At 48.0% G+C, this 25533-nt stretch overlaps 1 protein-coding gene and 1 long non-coding RNA gene across 2 annotated transcripts in view; one reads left to right on the top strand and one right to left on the bottom strand.

Moving 5' to 3' along the window:
- SIAH3 (siah E3 ubiquitin protein ligase family member 3) overlaps positions 1-24730 on the bottom strand; it is a 71480-nt gene extending 46750 nt beyond the window's left edge. The window contains exon 1 of the mRNA XM_059377808.1: positions 24439-24730. Coding sequence (XP_059233791.1) covers positions 24439-24573 — 135 coding nt within the window. The 5' untranslated portion in view covers positions 24574-24730. The remainder of the gene's footprint in view (positions 1-24438) is intronic.
- Positions 14236-25533, top strand: part of LOC132002707 (uncharacterized) — a 43796-nt gene continuing 32498 nt past the window's right edge. Inside the window, exon 1 of the long non-coding RNA XR_009399973.1 lies at positions 14236-14367. This is a non-coding gene — a long non-coding RNA (uncharacterized LOC132002707). The remainder of the gene's footprint in view (positions 14368-25533) is intronic.

Below are 25533 nucleotides of genomic sequence, written 5' to 3'. Positions count from 1 at the left end.
TCTGGGTGGCCTTGTGACCCTGTTCTGGTCAGTGAAATGGACGGGGCATCCTTTGGAGGTGGGGGCTCTGAGAAAGCTTTTGTTTTCCCTTTCGGGCACAGTGTCATCCTTTCCCCTGGTATTCTTGAATACAGTCAAGATGGCCAGAGCCACAGTGAGCATCTTGTAACTACACTGTTGACGCCCCCAGGGAAAGAGCAAGAAGATCTTCCTCAGAGAGGCTAGTGTTAGTATTTGGAGCACCTGAGCTAATGCTAGAAGCTCTCTGGTCCTAGTCTTTGTTCTGTGTGAAGAATAAACCTCTGTTTGTTCAAGCCACTGGTGCTGGATCCTTCCGTTATTTGCAACGGATCTTATTCCTTACAGATGGGGAACTATACAAACAGGGCCAGTCCAGGCCCGGAGCTCGTCCAGAGGCCACAGAGTTCAGAGAGGGACTGAGAAAGTTCCAGACAGCACAGAATAAAGTGAGGAACTGGATTCCTCCCTACCTTCACACAGGCAGCTTGTTCCTAGGACAGACACTTCAGCCCCAGAGGTTTCAGGAGACACCTGAGCTCCTGGCCGCATCAGGCTCTGGTTGAAAAGGATCACCAGGGGGCGCCTGGGTGGCTCAGTTGGTTAAGCCAATTGTCTTCTGCTCAGGTCATGATCCCAGAGTGCTGGGGTCAAGTCCCACATCGGGTTCCTGGCTATGCGGGGAGTCTCCTTCTCCCTCTGACCTTCCCCCTCTCATGCTCTCTCTCACTCTCAAATAAATAAATAAAATCCTAAAAAAAAAAAAAAAAAAAAAGGGTCATCAGGGCAGCCTCATGTCCATCTCTATGAAACCAAAGTAACATTCTGCGCCTAGTTCACTGCTGCCTCTATCAAGAAGGCTTTCCATTGCATGAGAAGGAACAGGAAGATTAGTCCCTCCCTCCTTCCTCTGTGCTCCCATAAGTCTTTGCAGCTCCCCTACTCACGGTAGGCTTCATGAGCATCCTACGTGCACAGCTGCATTGGGCCCCCAGCTAGAAGGACCCCCAGGCTTGATTTAATGTACCGCTATCACTACCGGGAAATTCTTAATTTTTTAACCAAGGCCTTGTATTTTCACATTGCATCAAAACCCTACAAATTAGGTAACTGTAAGGGTCTATTTAGCCAGAGTGATTTAATCTCAGTTAAACAGTGATTTTGTTGTTTATGCAGTAAAACTTAAACTGACCCTGCACCGCCCCCCCCCCCCCCCCAGGAACTTACGTAGAAGCAAGTCTGGGAAACTAGTAAAATATGGCCGACCAGCCAGCCCCTGATAACAGAGCCCAGATACAAGGGCGGGTCAGGTCAGGTGGAGATAACAAAGCCTGGATGCAGGGATGAGTCAGGCCAGGTGGAAATATCCAATCTGTGGAGCGTGTCTACTGTCTCCCTAGCTACCAAGGAGTGAGGGCCTTGCCTTGGGTGCCTTTCGGGTGCCAATTCTGACCAAGGTGATAGGCTAGTTCAAATAGCTACTATGGGGTGAATTGTAATTCAACTGGCCACCCGTGTGTGACCTAGCATGACTGTGCAGCTTTCTCTGAGTGTTGCAATCTCATTGGCCCCCTGTGTGTGGCCAGGCTCAACCACATGGCCTTTGCTCTATAAAAGTTAGTCTGTGAGGCTGGGAGTTGCTCGCTCTCTCTCTGTAAGAGGCAGCCCCGAATGGTCAGTTTGATTCTCTACACTTGGCATGAAATAAAGCTTTGCTTGACCTTCGCTTTTTATCAGTCTCGCTCCTTTGACCACGGACCTAACAGTAACCAGTCCTCCACTTAGGAATTTTGTGAAGTTGGGCCATGACGTGGCTCCTCTGAGCCTGTTTCCTCACCTGCAAAATGAGAATAATGAAAACCGCTTTGCAGGGTTGTCAGACTCTGAGGTCTGAATGAGACATCATGAGCAAAGCAGCCCCACGGATCCCGGCCAGCCAAAGTGCCCTATGCAGCTTCCTTCTCTCGAGTACATATTTCTGCCTGACTCATAATGATGACGTTGACCACACGTTCAGCTGCACGGCTGAAGTTCACAGTCCCAACGCCTCATCTAGAAAAGGACTAGTTAAGCTCTTTGAGGGCCAAGAGCCTCTTTATTTCCTCCCATGTGCCTGGGACAGTCTCTTCCTTCACAGGCACCCAGAAAGGTCTGATGAACATATGAATACTATTCTTGAGGCTCCTAGAACTCTGTCAAAGCCCACTTCTCGTTTTGAGGTTGATTTAGAGAACAGCATAATTTAACAGCGATATAAGGAAAGCATATTCAGTGTTTTGGAGACTTGAAAATGGCCATTCCAGCTTACATAATGAAAAAAATAGTCAAAATCTCCTCTGCACCCACGCTGAGCTTCCAGTGCGGAATGAGATAAGAGCAGGGCATTACCATAGGAATCAGAGGTAGCCAGGACCAAGGCTCTTTCGGGGCCAAGGTGAGGTCCCCCGTGAGAGCAATAAAGGTCTTTTTCAATAAGCCGGTCTCCGCAGCAGCCGAGTGCTCCAGTTCCCCTCAGGATTGAATTCTGTCACATCGTCATGCCTGATGGTGAAGCAGAAACCTGCTTACCAGGCAGAAACCTCGACACCTAGACTGGTTTAAGAGAAACCAGTCCACGCGAATGAGTGATATTGACAGACTACTTAGAAGGGAGCAGAGTTTTGGCTAGAGCTAACTCATCTTGTTGTTGTTTTTCTAAGAAAAGCTACCTTAAAAAAAATCCATAGGTCTCGAAGTTTCAAGCGTTTTAGTAAGCAGCAGCTCCCATAGCTAATTCGGTAGTCATTCACACAGCTGACCGAATAAAGGACCACCACTGACCGAGCACAGACTCCTTCCACCTCTCCCTCGGAGCCTCGAGGTAGATGTGCTGATCTTACCCACTGTGGATTAAGTCAGTTGAGGTTTAAGAGGATAAGTAACTCACTCAAGGGCATTGAGCTGGCCCGCCCAAGGTGACTGACTCCAGAAACTGCTGGTGTGTAAAGTGCATTAATCTCAGGTGTGCAGCTTCGTGGATTTTCAGTGTGTGTGACCCAGTCTCTGCCACTCAGATCAAGACACAGAACGCTGCCAGCATCCTGGGAGTGTCTCTCGAGCCCCCTTCTCAGTCAGTCCCCCTGCCCCGCCCCCACCTCCAGGTGACTCCTCTTCTGACTCCTGTCTCCGGCAAGTAGTTTGAGGCAAATCAGCCTTGCTTGCAGCCCTTCCTGCATTTTTTTCTTCAGAGAAGACCAAGAGGTGCTTCTTTCTCTCAGGTCAGTCAATAGATCATACATATGTGTGTGCGTACACACATGCGCATGTATGTATATATGTATGCACAGACATATGTAAAGGTTTTTTTGTTCAAGAGGTAAATTTTGTTTTTTTAAGATTTTATTTATTTATTAGAGAGAGAGATCACAAGTAGGCAGAGAGGCAGGCAGAGAGCGAGGGGGAGGCAGGCTCCCCGCCGAGCAGAGAGCCCGATGCTGAAGCCTGAGCCAAAGATAGAGGTTTAACCCACTCAGCCACCCAGGCACCCCTATGTAAAGGTTTATGAAGTGAAGATTTTCCCTTCACTGTCAGGCATTCTAAGGCAACCAAATTCAATCCTAAGGGAATTTCCTAAGGGAAACTAGAGCATGCCGTTGAATCTAGCTTGTTGAAAAAGACCTATGGGTGTAGCAATTTCCTTGTGTTTTTAGAGGCTTTTTGTTTAGGACATGAGAACCATATCTCATGGTGAGGACACCTTCCTTCTCCTCGTGGTGAGGACATCCTTCCTCCTGTCTCAGGGGCAGCCCCACCCTCAACATTAGTGCGACTGAGGACTAATAATAATAGAGGCTCACAGACCATTCATCTAGATGTTTCAGAGTTAAATACCAAGCCACGAGACCATTAAATAAAATACATCCTTTCTCCCTATCTTAATGAATAAACATCTTCACAGCGCATCAGATAGCCATAAATTTAGAGGACTCAAATTCCTCAGAGTTCCGGAACATGGAAATGGAGAGAGAGTCAGCCATGGGCAGCCCACCTCCCTTTTCTTCTGGTCTCTGGCTCTGTCCCACATCTGATGAACATACGTGGCCACCCTGGCCTGTTCACCTAGATTCTGCCATAGTACCCATAGAAAGGAAGCCTTGACCACCTTCCAGGCCTAGGGGCATGCATGCCGGTGGCATGGTGTATGCTTGGGGGGCTAGATCTACAGAAGACAAGCTCTGGATACCCAGAGAAAGGCCTGGAAGGGAGGTGTGAGGTCCAGGTAGGAACATACACTTGGGGCTACAGATTCCTCTCCTCACATGGTGGGCCACAGCCTGAGGAGGGCCAGGTAAGGCCCACAGAGCATGGATTTAGGATCCCCTCTTGTCCAGTCCAAGGGTGATTCCACAGAACAGAGATCACTTGTCTCAGCCAAGAGATAATCCTCTTCATTTTCAGAGTCACTCTGAAGAGTGGTTAAAGCCCTCTTCAATGAGTGCTTGTCAGGCAATGAGCCATGTGTGGAGATGGATGGAACTTGCTCTCAGCTCTCCAGGACCTCAAGTCTAGTGGGAGAGCCCATCAGTTAAGAGTTTCATGTCATGATAGAAACATACATTTTCAAGGAAAGACTTCTGGAAGGAGATGACATCTGAGCAGTCTTGAACAATAAGAAGGTACTAACAAGACAAAGAAGCAGGGAGAGAGAACAGCATGAGTTAAAAATGGTCTATACAGAGAGCATGGAAGGGTTTCAGGGGTGACCTGAGTAGTGTGGGGAGAGACCATCGTGCACTCTACTGGGAGTGTGGACCTTACCTCCACGCCCTGGGGGAGCAGTGGAGACTTAGAGCAGAAGTGAGATAAGGACACACTGACATTTGTAGAAATGTGACTCTGTCACACGAATGGAGACAATGAAATTGAGTAGAAGATAATCCAGGTGGAAATTAATGAAGATCTGCTTATTCATTGATTCGACAGATGCCTACTAAGCCCTACATGCCAGGCATTGTTGGATATCAGGGGTATTGCTGGGGGTCAGGGCAGAAAAAGACCCTATTCTCAAGGGATTTGCATCCTGATGAAAAGGCAAGGGCACCGTAGATACGTAAAGAAATAAATACTACACATTATTTCAACAGATGTTAAATGCGATGGATAATGATAATAGGATAGAGATGATGGAGTAGAGTTGGGGGGAAAGGACAGAGTGGCTCATTTGTTCATGCGTTTTTTTAAATCCAGAATATATTTATTTAATGAGGGCCTACGTGGGTGGGAGCACTACAGTAGAGAGACTCCACAGACACTGTCCCTGTGATTACAGCATTGATGTCTCATGGGAGCACCAGACGTCGTTCAAATATTCCATCCCTGGAGCTCGTACTTTGAAGACAGAGCATGGGTCTCTGAGAGTATGGAACCGAGGAACCGCCCACCCTGAGTGGTCTGGAAGGGCTTGCTCTGGGTGGGTGGAGGAGCATCCCAAAGGCCCAGGGGTGGCAGGGAGCAAGGTGAGCACTGAGGCTGAACCAGCCTCGAGTGCCTGGAGGGGTAGGGGGAGAGAGGCTTGGAGGGAAGCCACCCAGGCAAGCAAGGAGCCTGCCGTGCCCAGTTCTGTTCAAGAACTTTGACTTTCCTTCCTTCCTTTCTTCCTTTCTTCATCAGTTTTACTCTTTCTAACTGTACAATTCCATGGCATTAATTACACTCATAACATTGTATGACCACCACCACTGTCTCTTTCCAGAACTTTTTTATCACCCCAAACAGAAATTGTGACCATTAGGCAAGAATAATTCCCTACTGCCCCTTCCCCTCAGCCCCTGGTAACTTTGAATCTACCTTTTATCTCTATAAAATTGCCTATTTGAGGTATTTTGTGTAAGTGGAATCATATAGTATTATCAATATAACAATGATATTTATGATTTCACTTAGCATCATATTTTCAAGGTTCATCCATGTTGTGGATGTGTGAAAGAATTTTATTCCTTTTTATAGCTGCTTAATATTCCATGGTATAGTGTAGACCATAGTTTGCTTATCCATTAGTCTACCGATGGACTCTTGAGTGGTTTCTACCTTTCCACTATCGCAAAGAATGCTGCTCTGAACGTTGGTGTACCAATATATGTTCAAGCCCATTTCCAATCCTTTGTGGTATATATTCCAAAGTAGAATTGTGGGGTCACAGGGTAATTCTATGTTAAATGTTTTGAGGAACCTTCATCAGGCACCTCTTGTTTTTTAAAGGAGCTGCCCCATTTCATACTCTCACTGAGAGCATATGAGTTTTCCAGTTCCTCGAATCCTTGGCCAGCACTTACGACTTTCCAATGACTTTGCCTTTATCCTAAGAGTGTCACATCTAAATCATCCCTCAGAACCTTCTCTGACCTCAAGTCTGTCAGGCAATCTGGGGAGTCCTCACCTGTGGTGGGACTTTGATGAGGGTGTGTTCCAGTTGAAATACTTCAGGGGAACACTGTTCAGCATCTCTATTACCAACATCAGCTAGAAGGCAGGGATGGAGATGGGAGGAGACCACCCCCCTTGTCTCTCTGCCTGCTTCTCTGCCTACTTGTGATCTCTATCAAATAAATAAATAAAATCTTAAAAAAAAAAAAAAAGAATTGGGAAACTGGGGAAGAATTTGGGGCCTGTCCCATGAAGTATCCATTAAGTAGGTCTTGTGAGGGTCCTTTTAATCTCTCTATTATAGGGCTGCTTCCCATAACAGCCCCCCAACAAATAAATATATCTTCATAGTCGGAGCCGAATAAATAGACACATGAATGAGGGGACTACTCCATCTTCTCTTCCCCCTCACCTATTACCTGTACCCCTTCTGAAGACCTGACAAGGGTTCTACTCCCTCAGGAGCCCTCGGGCTCTTGTCTAGTGGACCCCACCAACCATCCTGGGTCTACTTTGGTCTTTTCTGGTCTTCTCTGGTACCGAACCAGTGCTTGCTTTGACAGTTGTTCTACATGGTACTCACAGCTCTGCAAGAAATTTGAAAAATGTAGGCAAGTTGCCCTGAGTCCTTTTTAGAACAAGGCAGGGCTAAGTACTCTCATAAAAGGATGAGGAAGGCGGTCATTTATCCAAATACTTCTCTCCAGCCACATTGTGGTTTAAAGATGGCAGAGCATTGTGCTCTCTCTCATTGGAGCCTCACCATAAGCCACTGAGGTTGGCAGGATGAGGACTATTTGCAGGGGGACTGATTCAGAGAGGAGAGGTGACCCACTGAAGGACAGAGCGGAAGTGTCTGACTCCGTGACCAGTGCCTGCTCACCTTTCCGCAGCACAGTCATGACTCACCCCTGCCTTGCTGTCCCCACACCTGCTCTGGGCCCTGAGGAAGAACTCAGCCAGGTTTTTAATAATCAATCAGGTTTTCCTGAGGCGTTTGCACAGACTTTTGGCTAGTCTTCTCAGAAGCTGTTCTTGCAAAATGCTTTCTTATTTTTCACCCAATCAGAACTGAGGTCAAAAAAAAAAAAAAAGCCCCTCCATTCTCTTTTTTTCTGCACCAGCCAGCCTAGCAGAGCCTATTTCATTCCCGAAATTCACATTGGAAACTGCCTTCTGTTCCCATTAGTTTGGGTTGTAGCAGTCATTACATTCTAAACAATTAATCCCCGAATGCCAATTTCTTACTAGAATTATCCTGGACTCAACAACTGGTTTTCTTAGCAGCAAGGCTGAAGCAATTATTCCTGGCTTTTGTAACTAAACATGCTGTGCGTGGCACTTTACAATGTTTTCATCATCATTGAGTTATCAACATTTATCTCTATCAGGGGAAAGAAAAGGCTGTCCAATTGTGAAGGCCCACAACCACACCGCCCTGTTTACTGACATCAGCAGACTCCCTGGGCTTCCTCCCCTTTGCTTGGAGAAGAGGGAGGAAGTCCCCCAGGCACCAAGCCCTACCTGTTCTCCCACCGGGACTAAGAAGATAGACTTCCAAGAGGAAGAAGCAGCGGAGGGGGTCTCAGGCCCCAGAGTAGGGCTAGCTGGGAGGTCGGGGCCTGTGTTTGCTAGACAGTGTCTTTGTCCTTATAGGGGCTCAGTGTCTTGGGGCACAAAACCTTCCTTCTGAAGCTGGGACCCAGAGTCAGCAGGAATGTGCGAATCTGAAGGAGTCTGTGGGATTTCTCCTTCCAGCAGGGAAGACAGGGCTGCTCTGATTGGGAGATAGGACTAATGGGCCGCTCACCTCACCCAGGACTGGACAAGGCCAGCTTCCCTTTTGTGCATTTCCCCAAACTTAGGACTTCCTGAGAAGTGGCTTGGCAGGAGACACAGGAGCTGTTCCGGGACCAGACTCCTAAGTCCATGACCCTGGCTTCACCCTTAATGGCTGTGTGGCTGTGAGCACATTGCTTACCCTCTCTGTGCCTCATTCCTCACCTATAGAGAGCTCTATTTCACAGGGTTATTTTGAAGGTTGAGTTAATATTTATAATTAGAATAGTGTGCCTAGCATGTAGTAAGTGCTTTATAAGGATATATTTAAAACAAAGAAGAACTTTCCTTTCGATTAACAATTGAACGGATTTTTAATGTTCTTTTGTCCCCTTTAGGTCCAGGAGCCCGCAAGAGAGCCTATAAGGACAGTAAGCTTAATCCCCCATCCCCTAAACCACAAAGCCCCCTGATTCATTTGAATGCATCCACAGACAAACCTCAAACCCCTGTTCTTTTCAAAGTCAACCCGCAGTACCCCTGGGGTCGTGATTAGCCCCAACTCTCCAAAAGTGGAATCTAAAACATTTGCCAACAGCATGTAGAGAACTAATCTTCAGATGGTCAACTCCTAACCAGTTAAAGTTGGAGCAGCAGTAACGTGGCGGTTGGACGCCAGAACCCGCCGGCTTCCTTTCTCCATTTGCGGCGTCACCGGCAGGACCTAGGGATGGGCTATGTGCCCCCCTTGCTTCTGGTAATGATGACACCACCATCAGTGGCAATACTAGGAGATAACACGGCGTTCACTCCGTGCCAAACACTGTGCCAAGTTCTTTACCACATCAGCTCACTTAGTCTTGTAGGTATCTAGGTATCTAGTATCATTCCCATGTTACCGGTAGGAAAACTGAGGTGTAAGATAAGCCAAGTTACAAGTCCAAAGTCACAGGGCCGATGGCTGCTGAACCCAGACAGTGTGGCTCCAGAGTCCATCACTTAGCACCACACTACGTTTTCCTGTATCATTGACCTTGGCCATGAGCGCAGATCCAGTCCAAGCTCAGAAAATCAACCCTATCCTCAGGCAGGAAGGGTCTGGTGGGGGTTGGGACCAAGTCTCGCTGTTTGTCTAGCTCTAGCTGTATAACCTGACCACCCTCTTCATACTGAGTTCATAGCTTAGAGCAGGCTTCTGGACAAGGGCTCTGTTTTAGAGCCTCTATCTCGATAACCCTCTCTGTTCTCTGGCTTCCCAGCCTTGTTCTTACAGTCCCGAGCCTCCTGTTTATTCATTAGACCTACATTTACTAAGCACCTACTATGTGTCATTCATTTACGCTCAGGCTGAGGACATGGCGCCTTCACGGGGCTCATGGTCTGATAGGGACCTGGATATGCAGATGACCGCATGGAGTGAATGAGTCCGAGGACTGCAGTTAAAACCAGCGTGGAATCCGTGAGGTAGATGAGGCAGGTCTGATTATCCCCGGGGAAAGAGATTGGCAGGGAGGGCTTCACCCAGCAGGTTGCACAGGCTCCTTCCTGCCGCCACGCGCCTCTGATGCTGGCCAGCTGCTGGGAATTCTTGCTGGCTGTCTCTTTGCAGACATCTCCGCCTGCCTGTCTGGACATGCCCAGGTGACCTCAGAGAGTCAGAAAGAATTGCATTTGTCACCTCTATTTTCTAATTGGTTAGTGGAAATGGTGCAGGCATCTGCGGTCCTAACACCTGCTTCAGGCAGGGGGAATGGAGGCCTCTAGTGCCCCCTAGACTCATCCCGTGTGTCTGGAGTTGTGCCCTGGCCTCCGTAACAGCAGCCCAGTCCATCCCTGGTATTCCCAGTATCGTGTGGAACGCACATTGTCCTGGTGTTCCTTCTAGAATCCTCTAGATCTGGATCCTTTAGATCCCTTTGAGAGAGCTGAGGTGTACGAGGGGATCCATCTTACCAATTAAGACTCACCTGGTAACTTTGGAGAAGTTAATTCCGTCACTCCCCATCTTTAAAATTTTCCCTTCCCTGCATGACAAGGATTTCTTCCTTTCATCATCCCAAAGTCTTTCTCATCCCCAGAGAGGCCCTTTTAACCCACTAATCAAATTATGGCAGAAGCATTTCCTGGAGACTTTCTTATTTAGCGAGGAAAGACAAATGAAAAGAAAAAACAGGGAAGGAGAAAGGCAGAAAGGAAGGGAGGAAAGGAAGAGAGGAAGGAAGGAAAGAAAGCAGGCAGGAAAAAGAAGTCAGTGTTTATGAGGACACTGCTATGTGCTTGGCGCTGGTCTAGATGCATTTCCATGTATTTGCCACATTTAGTCCTCTCTTTGCTTCACACTGCATGCCTTCTTATAGACAAGGAAAATGAAGCTCAGAGTGGTTAAGGCACTTGCCAAGGGTCACACAGGAACTTTGAAGCTAAATCTGAAACCACGTCTGAGTCCAGAGGCCATGACCCTTCCGGTATATTGAGAGGTGTTTAAAATATGTCCATGGAGTTTCCCTTTGCTACCAAATCGCTGTCGCTTACTATAAATGGGTTAGGCTCCTACAGCGGACCCACTTGCATTCACCATTCGACTTCCCTTGCCACTGTGCCATTTGGTGTAAATTGCCTCTAACCTCTTCAGAAAAGAGGCAGCCTGGAGTTAGGGTCAACAATAGAGACCCATCTCTGCACACCAAGGTCACCTTGCACGGAGGCACAGAGCAAGTGTCACCTTCTCACCTGACAGATGGAGAAGCCAAGGTTAAATGACTTGCTCAAGACCCAGCGGGAACTGAGCCAGACTGCAGAGAAAAGCTCAGCCTCTTGGTTCTGAGAAAAGCTCCTCAGCCAAGTATTTTCAAGAAGTGGGTGGAAGTGCCTGGGAGCTCGCTTTCTCGCCTCTAATTTCTCTCAGATTCTTGGAGAGCCACATGTATCTGGCACTTGCTTCAGTAAGCACGCTGAGAAGGGTCCAACTGGCATTTATTTAATTACCATAAACAGATGTATCACTTTGGCTTCAATGAGGCTGGTTCTTATTGTGCTCATCAGCCTGCCTGTTTATGGGGAGGCCGGGCCAGGCATGGCAGGCGGCAAGGGGTCCTAAGGTGCCACTATGTGCCCCACTGTCTTCCATCCCATCCCCATGGGGGGCGTGGGGATGGGCAAGGGTCATAGGGGATGGGGTGCCATGGCACTTCACTCATGGTGGGGGCATTTTCCTTAGAATTCCTGTCATTCCTTCCACATCCAGGTCCCCTGTGAGCCCCATGGCAGCCCTCCGGGCCTCTCCCCAGATGTCAGGCTGCTGGAAGAGGGGTCTGGGGTTCACTCTTGTGATTTCCGCTTGGCAGTGTCTGTTTCAGTGTTTTCCTTCTGCTCTCCAAAGTCAGTATAAACATTCCTCTGCATTTCTCCAGCTTTCACCCTGGAAGCAAAGCTCACGCACATCAAACATTTTTCCATTTCTTCTGATAAGCTCACCTCTCAGACTGATGCCTCCCTCCCTCAGTGTGTCTCACAGGAGTTTTGGAAAGACACAGTGTTCGCTAGGAATTTGGGGAAAGGTTTACCAGGAATCAAGATGGAGGCTGAGTTTATATTAGATAGAAATTGGTCATCAAAATTTCCTTTCTCTTTGGTTCTGGAAAAAAAAGATAGTAATAAATATGGTGGCCAATGAGACAGGAAATTTCAAAGGCCTGCGGATCTTCTTAAAGAATGGGTGTGACATAGTGAGAGGCTCTCTTAAAGGACATTTTCGCTTTTGTATAAAAAAAATTTCCTTTGTGGCCTGTTGGTTGTTATCCCCATGTTTAGAGAGCAATTTTCTTTTATGATGTGGTCAACCAGCTCCCATTGTCATTGAGAAGCAAGTGGACAAGATAATCACATGCCCCAGATTTGGGGGTCAGTGCTAGTTTCAGACATCTGTCTGCCTGTTAAAATATGTAACCATTTAGGGGCACCTGGGTGGCTCAGTGGGTTAAGCCGCTGCCTTCGGCTCGGGTCATGATCTCAGGGTCCTGGGATCAAGCCCCACGTCGGGCTCTCTGCTCAGTGGGGAGCCTGCTTCCCCCTCTCTCTCTGCCTGCCTCTGCCTACTTGTGATCTCTCTCTCTCTGTCAAATAAATAAATAAAAATCTTAAAAAAAAAATGTAACCATTTATCTATTTTACTTATATTGAGGTAAACCTGTATATAATGTTATATTCAGGTGTGCAACATAGTAATTTGATTTTTGAATACACTGTAGCGTGATTGCCACAACGAGTATAGGTCGGTCTGTCACCGTACAATTGAACCCCTTTCCCCTTTCTAACCACCCCCAAACCCCTTCCCTCTGGTAAGCACCAGTCTCTTCTTTGTATCTGTGAGTTTTGCTTTGTTTCATTTTGGTTTTTTTAGATTCTACTTATAAGTCAGATCATACAATATCTGTGTCCTCTGTCTGATTTATTTCATTTAGCATAATACCCTGAAGGTCCATCCATGTTTTTGTAAATGATAAGATTTCCTTCTTTTTTATGACTGAATAGTAGTTCATTGTGTGATATGTGTCTATAGATATAGATATTTATAGATGTGTGTGTGTGTGTGTGTGTGTGTGTGTGTACACACAGAGAGACAGATATAGAGGTACAGATAGATATCATATGTTCTTTATCTGCTTGTCCATTGATGGACACTTAGGTTGTTTCCTTATCTTGGCTACGTAAACAATGCTGCAATGAACAGAGTGGTCCATATAACTTTTTGAGTTAGTGTTTTCATTTCCTTTGGATAAATACCCAGGAGTGTAATAGCTAGATCAGGTAGCAGATCTACTTTTAATTTTTTGAGAAACTTCCACACTCTTTTCCATAGTGGCCGTACCAATGTATATTCCCACCAATAGTGCACGAAGATTCATTTGTCTCCATATCCTCGCCAACTCTTGTTACTACTTGTTTGTTGTTGTTGTTGTTGTTTTAAATTAATAACTGCTGTAACAGGTGTGGGGTGATACCTCACTGTGGTTTTGGTTTGCATTTCCCTGATAATGAGTGATGCTGAACACTTATTCGTGAATCTATTGGACATCTCTATGTCTTCTTTGGAAAACTGTGTTTAGATTCTCCACCCATCTTTAAATTTTTTTTTTTGTTATTTTTGCTATTGAGTTGAGTTCTTTATACATTTTAGATATTCACCCCTCATCAGATATATGATTTGCAAATATTTTCTCCCCTTCAGGAGGCTGCCTTCATGTTGTTGATGGTTTCTTTTGCTGGGCACCCATTTAAAAAAAAAATGGTCATAGAGGACAAATTTATTTTATGCAGAATAATTTGGAGCTGGGCATGTAGATAAAGTTGTTGCAAAGTTTTCCCTGAAGTATTTAATGCAAATCATCATTTTTATTGAGCCTGAATTTGGAAGACTGTGCTCTTTGTGGAAATTCCAGGACAAACAATTGTTTCATCAAGAGGGAGAGACAGCTTAAGACAGAGGTTAAAATTGGGGTGACTGGGTGGCTCAGTGAGCTGCCTTCAGCTCAGGTCATGATCTCAGGGTCCTGGGATAAGGCCCTGATGGAGCCATGCATTGGGCTCTCTGCTCAGCAGGGAACCTGCTTCTCCCTTTCCCTCTGCCTGCCTCTCAGCCTACTTGTGATTTCTCTGTCTGTCAAATAAATAAATAAAATCTTAAAAAAAAAAAAAAAAAGACAGAGGTTAAAAGCACCAGCTAAACTCGACTGCTTGGACAAGTTACTTAATTTGTCAGTGCCTCAGCTTCCTCCTGTGCAAACTGGGGATAGGCTGATGGCATTGTTCTGAGGATGTTAAAAAAGGCAATTCTGGGAAATCACTTAGCACAGCAGCTGGCAGTTTATAAGTGCTCAGTAAACATTAGCTAATAATGATAATAATAATAATAGAAGCGCACACACACATAACTAGTTTTAACTTGGGTTCTCCAAAATAGAGCCCAAGATAAGGACTTGGGTGCAGTAGTTTATTTGGAGGGCAATTCCAGGAAGCAGGGGAGGGAGTGAAGTCACTGCTGTAGGCTGCAGGGGCTTGGTTCCACCCAGCAGCATAGAGAAGGCTGGAGAATGCCTCCCAGGACCGTCCTCCAGTCCAGGCTCCAGGAGCTGAAGCATCTACGTGTGGACTTGATGAACATACACAAGGGTGAGTAATTCAGGATCCCACTTCAGTGTTTTTAAATTATATATAATGTACTTGATACTAGTCCTCTGGCCAAGCAAGCGGGCTCTGTTGTTCGTTGTGAAAAGAGGATACTAATAGGTGACTTAGCAAGAAGGGCTTAAAAGTACAACGTTTTAATTTAAGAAGGCTCCGCCACCATGAACAAGCTCTTCTACCTTTTTCCGCTTCGGTGTTCTGTATAATGGAGAACAGTAATAACACAGCACTTCCTGGTGCAAATTAAACGCACAGGATTTAACACTGGTCCTGGACATAGCCTGCCTTCAGTGAATGGTGGCCCTTTTGGGGCTCTTAATGTCATTATTGTTGTGACTGTGTGCATACCTGCGATAGCAGAAAATGATTGTCTAAAGTTTTCGGGATGTGTGGCTGGCTTAGCTTACTGTAAGTCTCAATATACCCCTGATTTATAGAAAGGATCCCTGAGGTTCTAGGTTTCCTGGCACATATTTGGTGAGGTTGTAGGAGTTAGATCTCGGGGGCCTTGATGTCTGGCTGCCAAGCGCAACAGGTGGTTAGACTTGCTGGCCAGTCTTACAAAATCTGTTATTGATCTCTATATGGTTCTCTCTATGTGGGCCTTCCTGATGCCAAGTGAAGCCCATCTTCCCTTCAAATGGGGTCCGCAGTGGCCTCTCTCCTCCACTAGAGGACATTTTCCAGTCTCATCCTGGGAAGCCCAGCCTTGCCCCTTCCTCAAGCTACTCTCTCCTTGCTGGAGTTCTCGCTGCCTCGGCTGGAGACAGCCTGTAGCACACAGCTCCCTCCTAATCAGAAATTCCTGATTAAAAATACATTAAAGGACAGAGGGATTATTAAGAGATACAGCATCTTGCAAGTAAAACTGACATTTCCAGTTAGACCACAATTCTAAATGATCCACAAGGACCTTGTTCTAAGGCTAAAAACATTAGGCTGGTTTCAGATCTGTTTTCGTGAAGCGTGTTTTCATCTGGGGCCCATGGGTAAGATGAAAATGTAGCTTTTTTATAGTAGAACTTGATCCATCTGCTATTTGAAAGTCTTGGGCTAGGGCTTCATGGATTTGGTGACTTCATTTGGCGCCTCATCCCTGTGCTCTCGCTGTGTAATTGTGCTAGTATGAGAGACCCAAGGAATATTTACCTTTTGATGCCCCACCCCTGCCTGACTGGTTTCCATCCAGGCATGTGCCTGGGGACAAGGACCCCCTGGGAAGATGTCCAGCATTGCCACCAAGTCATATTAGAGCGGCAGTGTCCTTAACCAGCGTCCTCACCCCCAAGCAGTATGGTGTCACAGAGCAGCTGACTGTGCCCCTCATCAGCTGTGACCTTGGGCAAGTCACTTCATTCCTTTGGTCCTTGTTTTTCAGATCAGGACCTGGAACTTGGGTGTTGCTCTAGCTCTCTTTCCCTGAACAGACTGTGCTTTGAAATCTTAGTCACTCAACACAGGTCATCTCAGTGCTGCCCCTTCCCTCTGTCCAGTTGGAGTAGGAGAAGTTTGGTCATGCATACATGCTGGGCAAAAGAAGCTCGGTCAGCCCTTGGACACCAGATAACATCAGTACCGGAACCAGCTTCATAGTAATGGTGATCCCTCTAAGTGGAGTATTTATTACGTGCTAGGGGCTGCACTCAACACCTGATGCCCGTCACATGACTTTGTCCTCAAAGCAGTCATTTTACAAGTGAGGAAATGCAGGCTAGAGGAGGTCAGAGCGATCGCTCAAGGAAAGCAGCCTCATTGGACACGACCCCAGATCCATCTGACTCCAAAAGTCAGAGTTTAAGGCCTCAGCTAGAATAGCACTCTCTTCTTTCCCTACGCTGCTTTCTCCCTTTGCCTCTCTCCTGAGACTGGAGTGGCCAGTTACAGACTGGATAGGGCAGAAGGGTCTTGTTCACCTCCGTCTTATTCTTTCTTCCGCCATGCTGGGGGTCCCGTTTCCCCGTCCACTGGCCTTTGCGTCCTGTCATCTTGCCCCACTCTTTGGATGCCACGCAGGGTCCAAAGAGGTTGGCACCCTCCGACTCGCCATTGACTGTGTGAGTGTGCGTGCGTGGGTGGAAACTCAGGGTGGAGTGCAGGGGACCCGGGCCAACGGGCGAGCTCAGTACTGTTAAAAACTCCCCTACGACAGTGGGATCCAGGAATTCTTCCTTGGCTCAGAAGGGGAGAGCATGTCTCTTGCCCTCCCTCGATTGTAGAGGCTGCAACCTTGACGGAGGACCGTTCTCACTTCATCCCTGCCCCGCACAGAGGCAAGCTGCTTCTCAAGGCAGGATGGACTGAAGTGCAAAGAGAAAAGGTCCCATCTCCCTGGGCGCGTGCGGTTGCTGCCCACCTCCATCTCCCCACCCCTCTGAATCTCTCCGTGGTGTCACTCCGCTCAGGTCCCCACCCTCCAGATCAGGTGCCCATCGCAGAGCCACTTACCCACGGGCCTACTCAGCTGCCACTAATGAAGTCATGCATAAGTCATGAGGGGCAAGTTTCAGGATGGGTGGAGATGGGGACTGTTCTGCACGGCTCCTGGCTCTGTGAATGACAGGGGACCCAGCTCTCCATCCCGTCCCGACACAGGCACCTCTGTCCTCCTGAGACCCAGCCCCTCTCCTGTGGGACGGATGGGCTCAGAACCCAAGCCACGCTCTATTTCAGGGGCTCTATCTGAAGCTACGCAGTAGGGACAAATCTTACTTTTATATAAGGCATGAACAATAATTGTTCTCTTTAAGACCAAGGGCAATTCACAAATATCAAGAAACAGCGAGCAGGAGGCTTGCAGAGAGGGAGGGAAGGCAGAGAAAGACAGCCAGGTTGGGCAGTGGGGAGTTGCCAACAGCTTCCAAGCAGTTGCTTTCCTCATAATGACCATGTTGACAATAACCACTGCTGTTTACAGACTCTCTCCAGCAGACGCTCGCCTCACGTGAGCTCATTTCAGCCTTATGCTGCTATCGCAGGGGGATATTATTTTCCTCCCTTTTAAACATGAGCAAATGGAGCATCTGGGAGCCTAAGTCATTTGTTCAAAATCACACACATCTACAAGTGGCACAGTCTGGATTTGAATTCAGGTCTGGCTGCCCCAAAGACCATGTTTTGTTGTTGTTGTCGTTTTTCCCTACACCCACTTCTTCTATCTGTATTGATCTGCCAGATTTAAAGGTCTATGCTTTTGACTATGTGTCTCTTTCTTCTTTGATTTAAAAAAATGCAATGTGCATACATTCCTGTTAATTATATTATTTTTTAAATAATTCAAAAAAGAAAGGAAAAGAGATTTGTGGCGGGGGGTGGGGGTCAGGGAACTGGGGAGGAGGATGCAGAGGTTTCGATTTGCTACTGAAATGTGGGTTTGGTGAAGGGGGGATGGTAGGGTATGTGATACAACTCCAAGGTCAGACTGCTGGCCCGGGGCTGATGGGTCACAGGAAGGGGGTCGCTGCAATTTTCTCCTCACAGCATGCACCCAAGCAAGGGATATTTAGTTTGGATTGATTTGAAGGCAGCCTGGGACAGCGTAGGGGATGTTGGCCTGGCATTAGGAGACCCAACTCATGGTTCCATTTCTGTCATTCAGTGGGTTGACTCTGCAAAAGTCCCATAGTGGGTTGAAGGGTGGCCTATAAGCTGATATGTTCACATCCTGATGCCTGGAACCTGTGACTATTTATAGAGCAAACAAGTGAGTATGGTGTGACCAAAGGTAGGTTTAAATTAAAGATCTTGAGAGGAGAATCTTATCCTGGATTGACCAGGTAGGCCTTGAATGCAGTCCCGTGTCACTTTGTAGGATAGCCACACAAAGGACAGGATGCCCAGGGACCAGAAGGAGGCCATGGGACCACAGAGGCAGAGATTGGGGTGATGTGACTGCAAGCCAAGGAACACATGGAGCCCCCAGAAGCTGGATGAGGCAAAGAGCAGATTCCTCCTTGGAGAGCCTTCGAGGGAGCACCACCCTGCTGACACCTTGATTTTGGACTACTGGCCTCCTGAGCTGTGAGGGCATTTGCTTCTATTGCTATAAGCCGCCCAGAAGTGCGGGTTCGTTACAGCAGTTCTTGGGAAAAAATATACATCGCTCCCCCTCTCTGGCCTCAGTTTCCTAGACTATACAATAAGAAGGTGTGACCTCCCAGCTCTGACTTGCTCCCTGTCATTCCCCGAGCCCCAGCCCCTGTGGGAGGACAAGTCTCCGTCCTCCAGATCAATCCCTTCCAGGTGACACGTAGCGTCGAAACAGACCTGTTTTGCCTGTGAGAAACAGAGCTATTGGGGTCAGAATGACTTTGTGAAGGGTAAAATTCCTTCACAGGCAGTTATTTTATTTTATTCTTTTTCCCCTATTGTTAATTGCTAGAAAAATACTCTGCCTTACCCCGCGGTAGTGATCCAAATAGCTCTGACCTCTTTGTGGATTTCAAGAAATGCTTTCAGAACCTGTTCCCTCCTTTCCGCCATAGTTTCTGCACCCTGAGGGGCCGTGTGGTTAAGGGAGTTGCACAGAATTTGCTTTGGGGCTGCTGGATAAATGGAGTGCAGAGGTAATCGCCTCCCCTCCCCTCCACGCCAGCTTCAGCCTTCCTGCAACTCCATCACTAGCTCCCAGCTAGCCAAATGACTGCCCGGGGCTTGGGGTTGTTAGTTATGGGACTCAGGAGCCTCATTTGCAATCATCATTAACCAGAAAAGCTACATAACTGCTCCGTGCCCGCAGAGTGGGGCGTCCTACACTAGTCACAGGAACCTGAGGGCTGGAAGAGGCTGCTCGGGGAAGCTTACAGAAGAAAGCCCAGGGAGCGACCACCACCACCACCACGTTTCAGCCCCCCTCCATTCTTTCCCGGCCCCTCCAGGGTGCTAATGAACCGCAAAGAGACTCAAGACAGGGCAGCAGAGGGAAGATGGTGACATTTCCAGGCAACGGCAGTGGGATTCTCAGAGGTGGGTTATGTCAACAAGGGCTGAGTAAGCCACACACTAGCTATTAAACGATCTTGTCGGAAACGTTAAACAGCTTTAAAACAGGTATTGAGGCTGAACACTCCAAAGGCCACCCTGTAAATCTCTAAAAACAATGTTCAGGTCTTTAGCTCTCATTCAGCCTGCCTGCCTCGCGCATGTCGAGCAGAGTTAGTGGGGGCCCCAGGGCGAGAACGGGATTTCCCATGATGATCCCACCAACAGCAGAGGCGATGTTGGGCTTTGCCACACAGCTCTTCTCCTCGGTTCCCTCCTGGGGTGATCCCCCTCCTCCTCCATGCAGAGCCCCCCCTTCACCCATCACTCAACACACATTCATCCACACTGGTTGGGCTGGTCTTAGAATGAAACACATGTGTATGCTTCAAGTAATGGTACTAAAATGCCTGGATTTTAGCTTTAGCGTCAGGCAGGCACTGAAATGAAAGCCATTGTTGTCCCACAGGCCCCTCCCATCTCGTGCGTGCCTATGTGTGGGTGTGTGTGTATCTGCGTGTTTCTGTCCATAAGCCCAAGGTTAACAGGCACAATAAAGAAGAGGTCTGGGTTGGGGAGCGGCAAGAGGCTCAGCCGGTTGGGCATCAGACTCTTGGTTTTGGCTAATGACCTCAGGGTGGTGGGATCGAGCCCCAGGATGGGCTCTGCAACCAGTGGAAAGTCTGCTTGAGATTCTTCTCCTTTCCCTCTCCCTCTGGTTCTGCTTCCCCCCTGCTTTCCCGGACACGTGCAATGTACTCTTTATCTCAAATAAGCCTTTAAAAAGAAAAGAAAAAAGAAGAGGTCTAGGATCAGCAGGACGGAGGTGTGAGTAGCCTTCCAGGACAAGTTGGGCAGTTATACCCTTTGTTCTAGCTGCTGGGATGGGTGAGCACCGGGGGATCTTACCAATGACTTTGGTACTGGCAGGGACCTTCAGAAGTTTGCCAGAATGCTTTTTGCTAGGCTTTTAGAAACCTGTTTATCAAGGGCTGTGGTTTAGAGGAGGAAGTTGTCCAGCCAGCCTCAGCACGGGGACAGTCTGCTCGGGAAGCGCTAAGGACTGACCCTTGAGGGCCTCTGGCTACTGCTACAGACCCTTCCCTGGAAAGGCCTGGGTGTGGGGACCGGCCATCCCACCCTTTGAAGGACATCCTAGAGATGGGTTGGGAGAAGGGTGAGCTGCCTGGACAGGGCATTATAGAAGTGGCTAGTGCAGATAGGAGAGGAGCCAGGAGAGAAAGGCTTTCTTGATTTGGAAATAAGCAGAAAACACGAGGGAGAAAGGAATGCTGAATCAGGACCAGGAGCTGGAGCCTTCCCCAGTGCCAGCCTGCAGCCTGCTAGCCACATTTCTGTAACCTCTGTGAATGAAGCAGAGGGCAGCAAGCCAGGGACACTGGCTTCTCGGTGGTCACCTTTCATGAAGTGGGAAGGGGAAATGGGGGGCATCATTTGGAATCCTATCTGTGCAAGGAGCCATCCATATCAGTGGAGACAGAAAGAGACACAGGGCAACACAGAGTGTCATTTGCACTCCATGGAGAGGCTGTGCTGCTCATTCTCCCTCTGCCTGTGCCTTGCTTAAAGCAGAGGTCCCCGGAGTTCCGATCCCTCGTGTTCCAGTCCAGCTGCTCTAAATGGCCCTTTTAATTAGGGGTGGGCTTAAGGGGTGTAATGGCTTGAACCAGAGTGTCTGCCTTCGAAGGAAGGCTTCTGCTTTCCACTTAGAAGGAAAGGCATCAGCTTGCTTGAAGGAATCCCAGGTTACTGAGTAATCGCCATAATAAGATTGAGAATGAAGGTGACCTAGAGAAGCACGGTAAATACACGATTTTCTCTGCTCAGTAAGTGAATTTTGATTATAACTCAGCACTTGCCTCCGGTCCTTGAATATAGTTAGCATTCTTGGGAAAAGCCCGGGAAAGGACAAAGTGCAAATATACTTCCACAAAGAACAACACAGGCTTCCCAGCCCTCACTGCAGCTGCACACAACCTAAAAAATTGAAAGCAAGGTTGCTGTCTCTGTCCTTGGTCACCATTTCGTGTACCAGCCTGTCATACCAAGTGTAGGGAGGCACCACAGATCAATAGCTATTCAAGGCTAACATTGCCACAACAATTTTTTTCTTTGGGAAAAAAAAAAAAAAAAGAATTTTTTCCCCCATGTAGATCACAGCTTATTATATCCAAGGCATATTTCTGTGATCTGTCTATGGAAATTAATGCTTAGAAGGAGCACTTTTCCTTTGAGTTTTATTTGCTTTTTAACGTAAGTGGTAGGGCCAGCCACGCACCTATAGAATTGTTGCTCTAAAATCTCTGCAAAGCAGGTAGGACTTACCTGATGGGCCTCCTGGACCCTGGAAACACACAATGTGCTTATGGAGACACCATCAAGGTGCTCTGGGTTCCAGAGCTCTCGGTGCCTGGCAGGATGCAGGGGAATCGGACCCCCGCAGCGTCAGCCACTCTCACCTCGCTTTGTTTACCTTGCTGACGCTTGTTGGAGCAAAACCTCTAAGTGGTTTTTTACGGGAAATCAAGAGCCAAATGAGGATGTATTTGAAAAAGTGAGCCACGGAAATAGCCTCCCAAAGCATGTGTCACCTATTTTTATCTGCTGCTTATATGGTTTCTAAGTGGGCTCAAGGCTTTAAGTGGCTACTTCTAAAGTTCCTCATGGAACCCCACAAGTTATGCACAATAACATAATTTTTTAAAAAAAGATTTTATTTATTTATTTGAGAGAGAAAGCACAAGCAGGGGGAGCAGCAGGCAGAGGGAGAAGCAGGCTTCTGGCTTTGCAGGGAGCCTGGTGTGGGACTCGATCCCAGGACTCCAGGATCATGACCTGGGCTGAAGGCAGACACTTAACTGACCTTGCCACCCAGGTGTCCCAACATGATTTTTTTTTTTTTTAATTTTTCTGGAAGAGAGTGCTGGAAAGCACGTTCACCTCTAGTAATCCTTTTTAGCCATGAGCCAGAGCTGTGGAGTTATTCGTTCCTATGTCCATTTTAAAGGTGAGCAGGGAAGGCTCAGAGAGATTGAATCATTCAAGGGCACACAGCTGGTCAGAGCCAACCCTGACCTCTAGCCCTGACTCTGAACTCCTGGGATTCACGCAGCAGGACAAACTTACCAATATCCAGGCAGACATCCCTGCAAGATATTCACAGATGCACCTCACCTCACCCCACCGCACCCCAAGATCTCAGCACCCCTCTCCTCCATCATCAGCCGCAGTCAATGAAACATATAAATTCAAACTTGGAAAAGGCTAAGTTTCATAAACAATTTTTAAGGGTGTTAAAATGCAAAATAGGAGTAAACAAAATTTCTTGCCATAGGGAAGTAACTAATGTAAAGTGACAAAATAATGGGAGTTGGAATGCGGTCTCAAAAGTGGCCATAAAATGGAATTCAGAATCATATTTTAGTATGTACGCCATACACTTGCTTTGCTAAGGGTGAATGGCAGTGGATTCTCATTTATAAAACTAAGCCATGAAGGCAAAAAGAGACAGTGGATTGAGGGGAAGGAGAGAGAGCCAGCAAACGAGCGAGTGCTTAGGAAGGAGAGAGCATGAGCCCCAGAGCAGAGTCACAGAGTGACTGGTGCTGGTCACAGACTGGGTACCTCAGAGGGCCAGTTCCTGGATCTGGGCACTGCCCCAGTCCCAAGGCAGCTCCTCACCCCTCCACCCAGGACTGGCCACCTCTAAGGCCTCTGGGCAGCCGTACCTCCTAGGGACTTCCAGGAACTGGGGTGCGGGGAGGGGAGGGGCACCCATCAGGGCTGACCTGAGGGGCTCCGGTTGAGGAGAGTCTGACGCTTTGTAGGAGTTGATAAAGCGATGAGCAACAAGCAACACTTTTCCTACCCGAGAGGAGGGTCAGAATGACAGATCTGTCCTCACGGAGACCGTTCCGTGGCTCCTGCTGCAGACCCGCGCTCCTCCCTGTCACTCAGCCCTGCGCGCAGCGGGGAGGACAGGAAAGCAACTCCCATCGGGGCCATCGTTTAATTTCAAACAGAGCCACCGTGGGCTCAGAGTTTCCTCTTTGGGGAGTTCATCCGCGCCACCCCCACCCCGGCACCGTCTTCCTCTCTTCCGCACCGCCCCAAGCCAACAGCTCTTCATTCGTCTCCCTGACCTGGCTGTGATGGGGGGGGGGGGCGTCTCTCCAGATCTCTGATTTGGGCTCTTTGGCGAAAGGGCATTGGCCTGGAGGCACAAATGCAGAGGCGGCGGCGCCAGACCGGCAGCAGCCGGCGGCCTGCGGTGATTCAGACAGCAGCAGCTCCCAGCCGGTTTCAGTATTACACAACTGAAGCAAATCCTGCCCCCTCCTGTCCCCGGAGCGAGGGGCGCAGCCAGCTCCCCGCAAGCAAACTCCTCCCGATCTTCCCAGCTCGCTCTCTCTCTCTCTCTCTCTCTCTCACACACACACACACACACACACAGACACACACACACACACACACAGTCACACTGAGGCTGAGCACGATAAACACTTCGCAGGAAGAGTCCTCTCACCCAGTCCCCAGTTCCGTTCTTGGGGGCTCCTGCCCCGCCGCCCCCCCCCTCCCCCAGCTACTTCAGAGGTCGCCAGAAGGGGCTTCCAAAATCCATGTGCTCGCCTGCTTTCCCAAACACATGGGACAGTCTGCAATTTGGGTAACTTTTCAAATCCTGTCTTCTGAACACTTGGCCATGAATATCTGGGAGCAAGGAGAGGACGCCCCCTACTCCCTCCACCACCTTCACTTGTGACCCTGACCCCACTCCTGGGCTGACAGCGGCGGGGGTGGGGGTGCTGTAGAGGGAGAAGAGGCCAGACCATCCCTCCAGTTGTTCCTGGCAAATCGGGGAACAACACGCTATCGCCGAGAGCACAAGACGCCTAGAAAGCCAGAATGAGCCGGGCTACCCCACCGGGTACCCGGTGCGTCCGAGACCTAGCCGAGGAGCCTTTGCTGGGAGATCCAGGCTCATGTGGGAGTCCCCGACGACGGAGAAACGACTGGAACCCGAACTGCGCGAATATAAAATGATAGACAGCAACTCACCTTTAGGTTGTGCGTGGGGTTTACAACGCAGACAAGTTGCCCAGCAGCGGAGAAAACCCGTTTAGCCTTGTAGTGCTGAAAGCGGAGGTGAATGAGATCTAACACAGCCCCAAAGCACTGGGTAAAGAAAAGCATCACAACTTTTGGGGGTGGGGGGGGTTGTTGGCACAGGGAGGCAGCGGAAGAAGCTGTAAGTCCTTGGGCTCTGGAAGGAGCGCAGCCTCTGAGACACTCCGCTCCAGCCCGGCTTAGCGTGCCTTCATATTCATCATCAAAATAAGACGGTTAGAACCTTGCAGCAGTGAGGCGGCCAATCAAAAGGACAGAAATGTTATCCTTGAGGTGCAGAGACAGCCAATAACAAATGCCTCCCCTACCGAAACTCCCTGATGAATTGAGCCTGGCGGAGAATGTATTATTGAACATTACCATAGATCAGCTCATTGCATTTATCTTGTGATTACAGCCAACCATACATAATGCTGGGGAGATAGGCTGACAAAATTGATTGCTTAATGTGTCTCCATTTATTAATTGACTTAATTTAACATGAGAGCCTTTCTTAATGCGCTGGCAAAAACGTAAAGCATTTAAACCGCCAAATAGTAAAACACCCTGCTCCGAAGTAGGCAGATGGATAACGCAGATCGTGGCTCGGCTCACCAGAGCTGGTTGGGAGAAAATCAAATATTGCAAGACTCCCGATTCCAGATAAGGATTTGGCAGCATAGAAATGTGCATCTTTCAATCTTGTGCTCTCTGCAATTTGGATTTCAGCTCCTTGATAAATCTTACTTTCCAATCTTTATCAAAGGAAAGAATCTGTAACAAATAAAAGCATTTGGAGGTGGTGTGGGAGAGGGGATACATATATATATATATATATATATATATATATATATGCAGTAATTACTGAAGCTGGAAAATATTAAAGCATAGAAATGCACATATATATGTGTATATACATATATATATATGCGGTAATTACTGAAGCCGGAAAATATTAAAGCATAGAAACGCACAGAGTATGCTTTTAAAAATAATGAAATCCCTGATGCATGAATGCACACATACAGAAAAACCTACACAGAGAGG

Source organism: Mustela nigripes, chromosome 15 (genome assembly GCF_022355385.1).
Source record: "Mustela nigripes isolate SB6536 chromosome 15, MUSNIG.SB6536, whole genome shotgun sequence".
Lineage (NCBI taxonomy): Eukaryota > Metazoa > Chordata > Mammalia > Carnivora > Mustelidae > Mustela > Mustela nigripes.
This window is presented reverse-complemented; position numbering and strand designations above follow the sequence as displayed.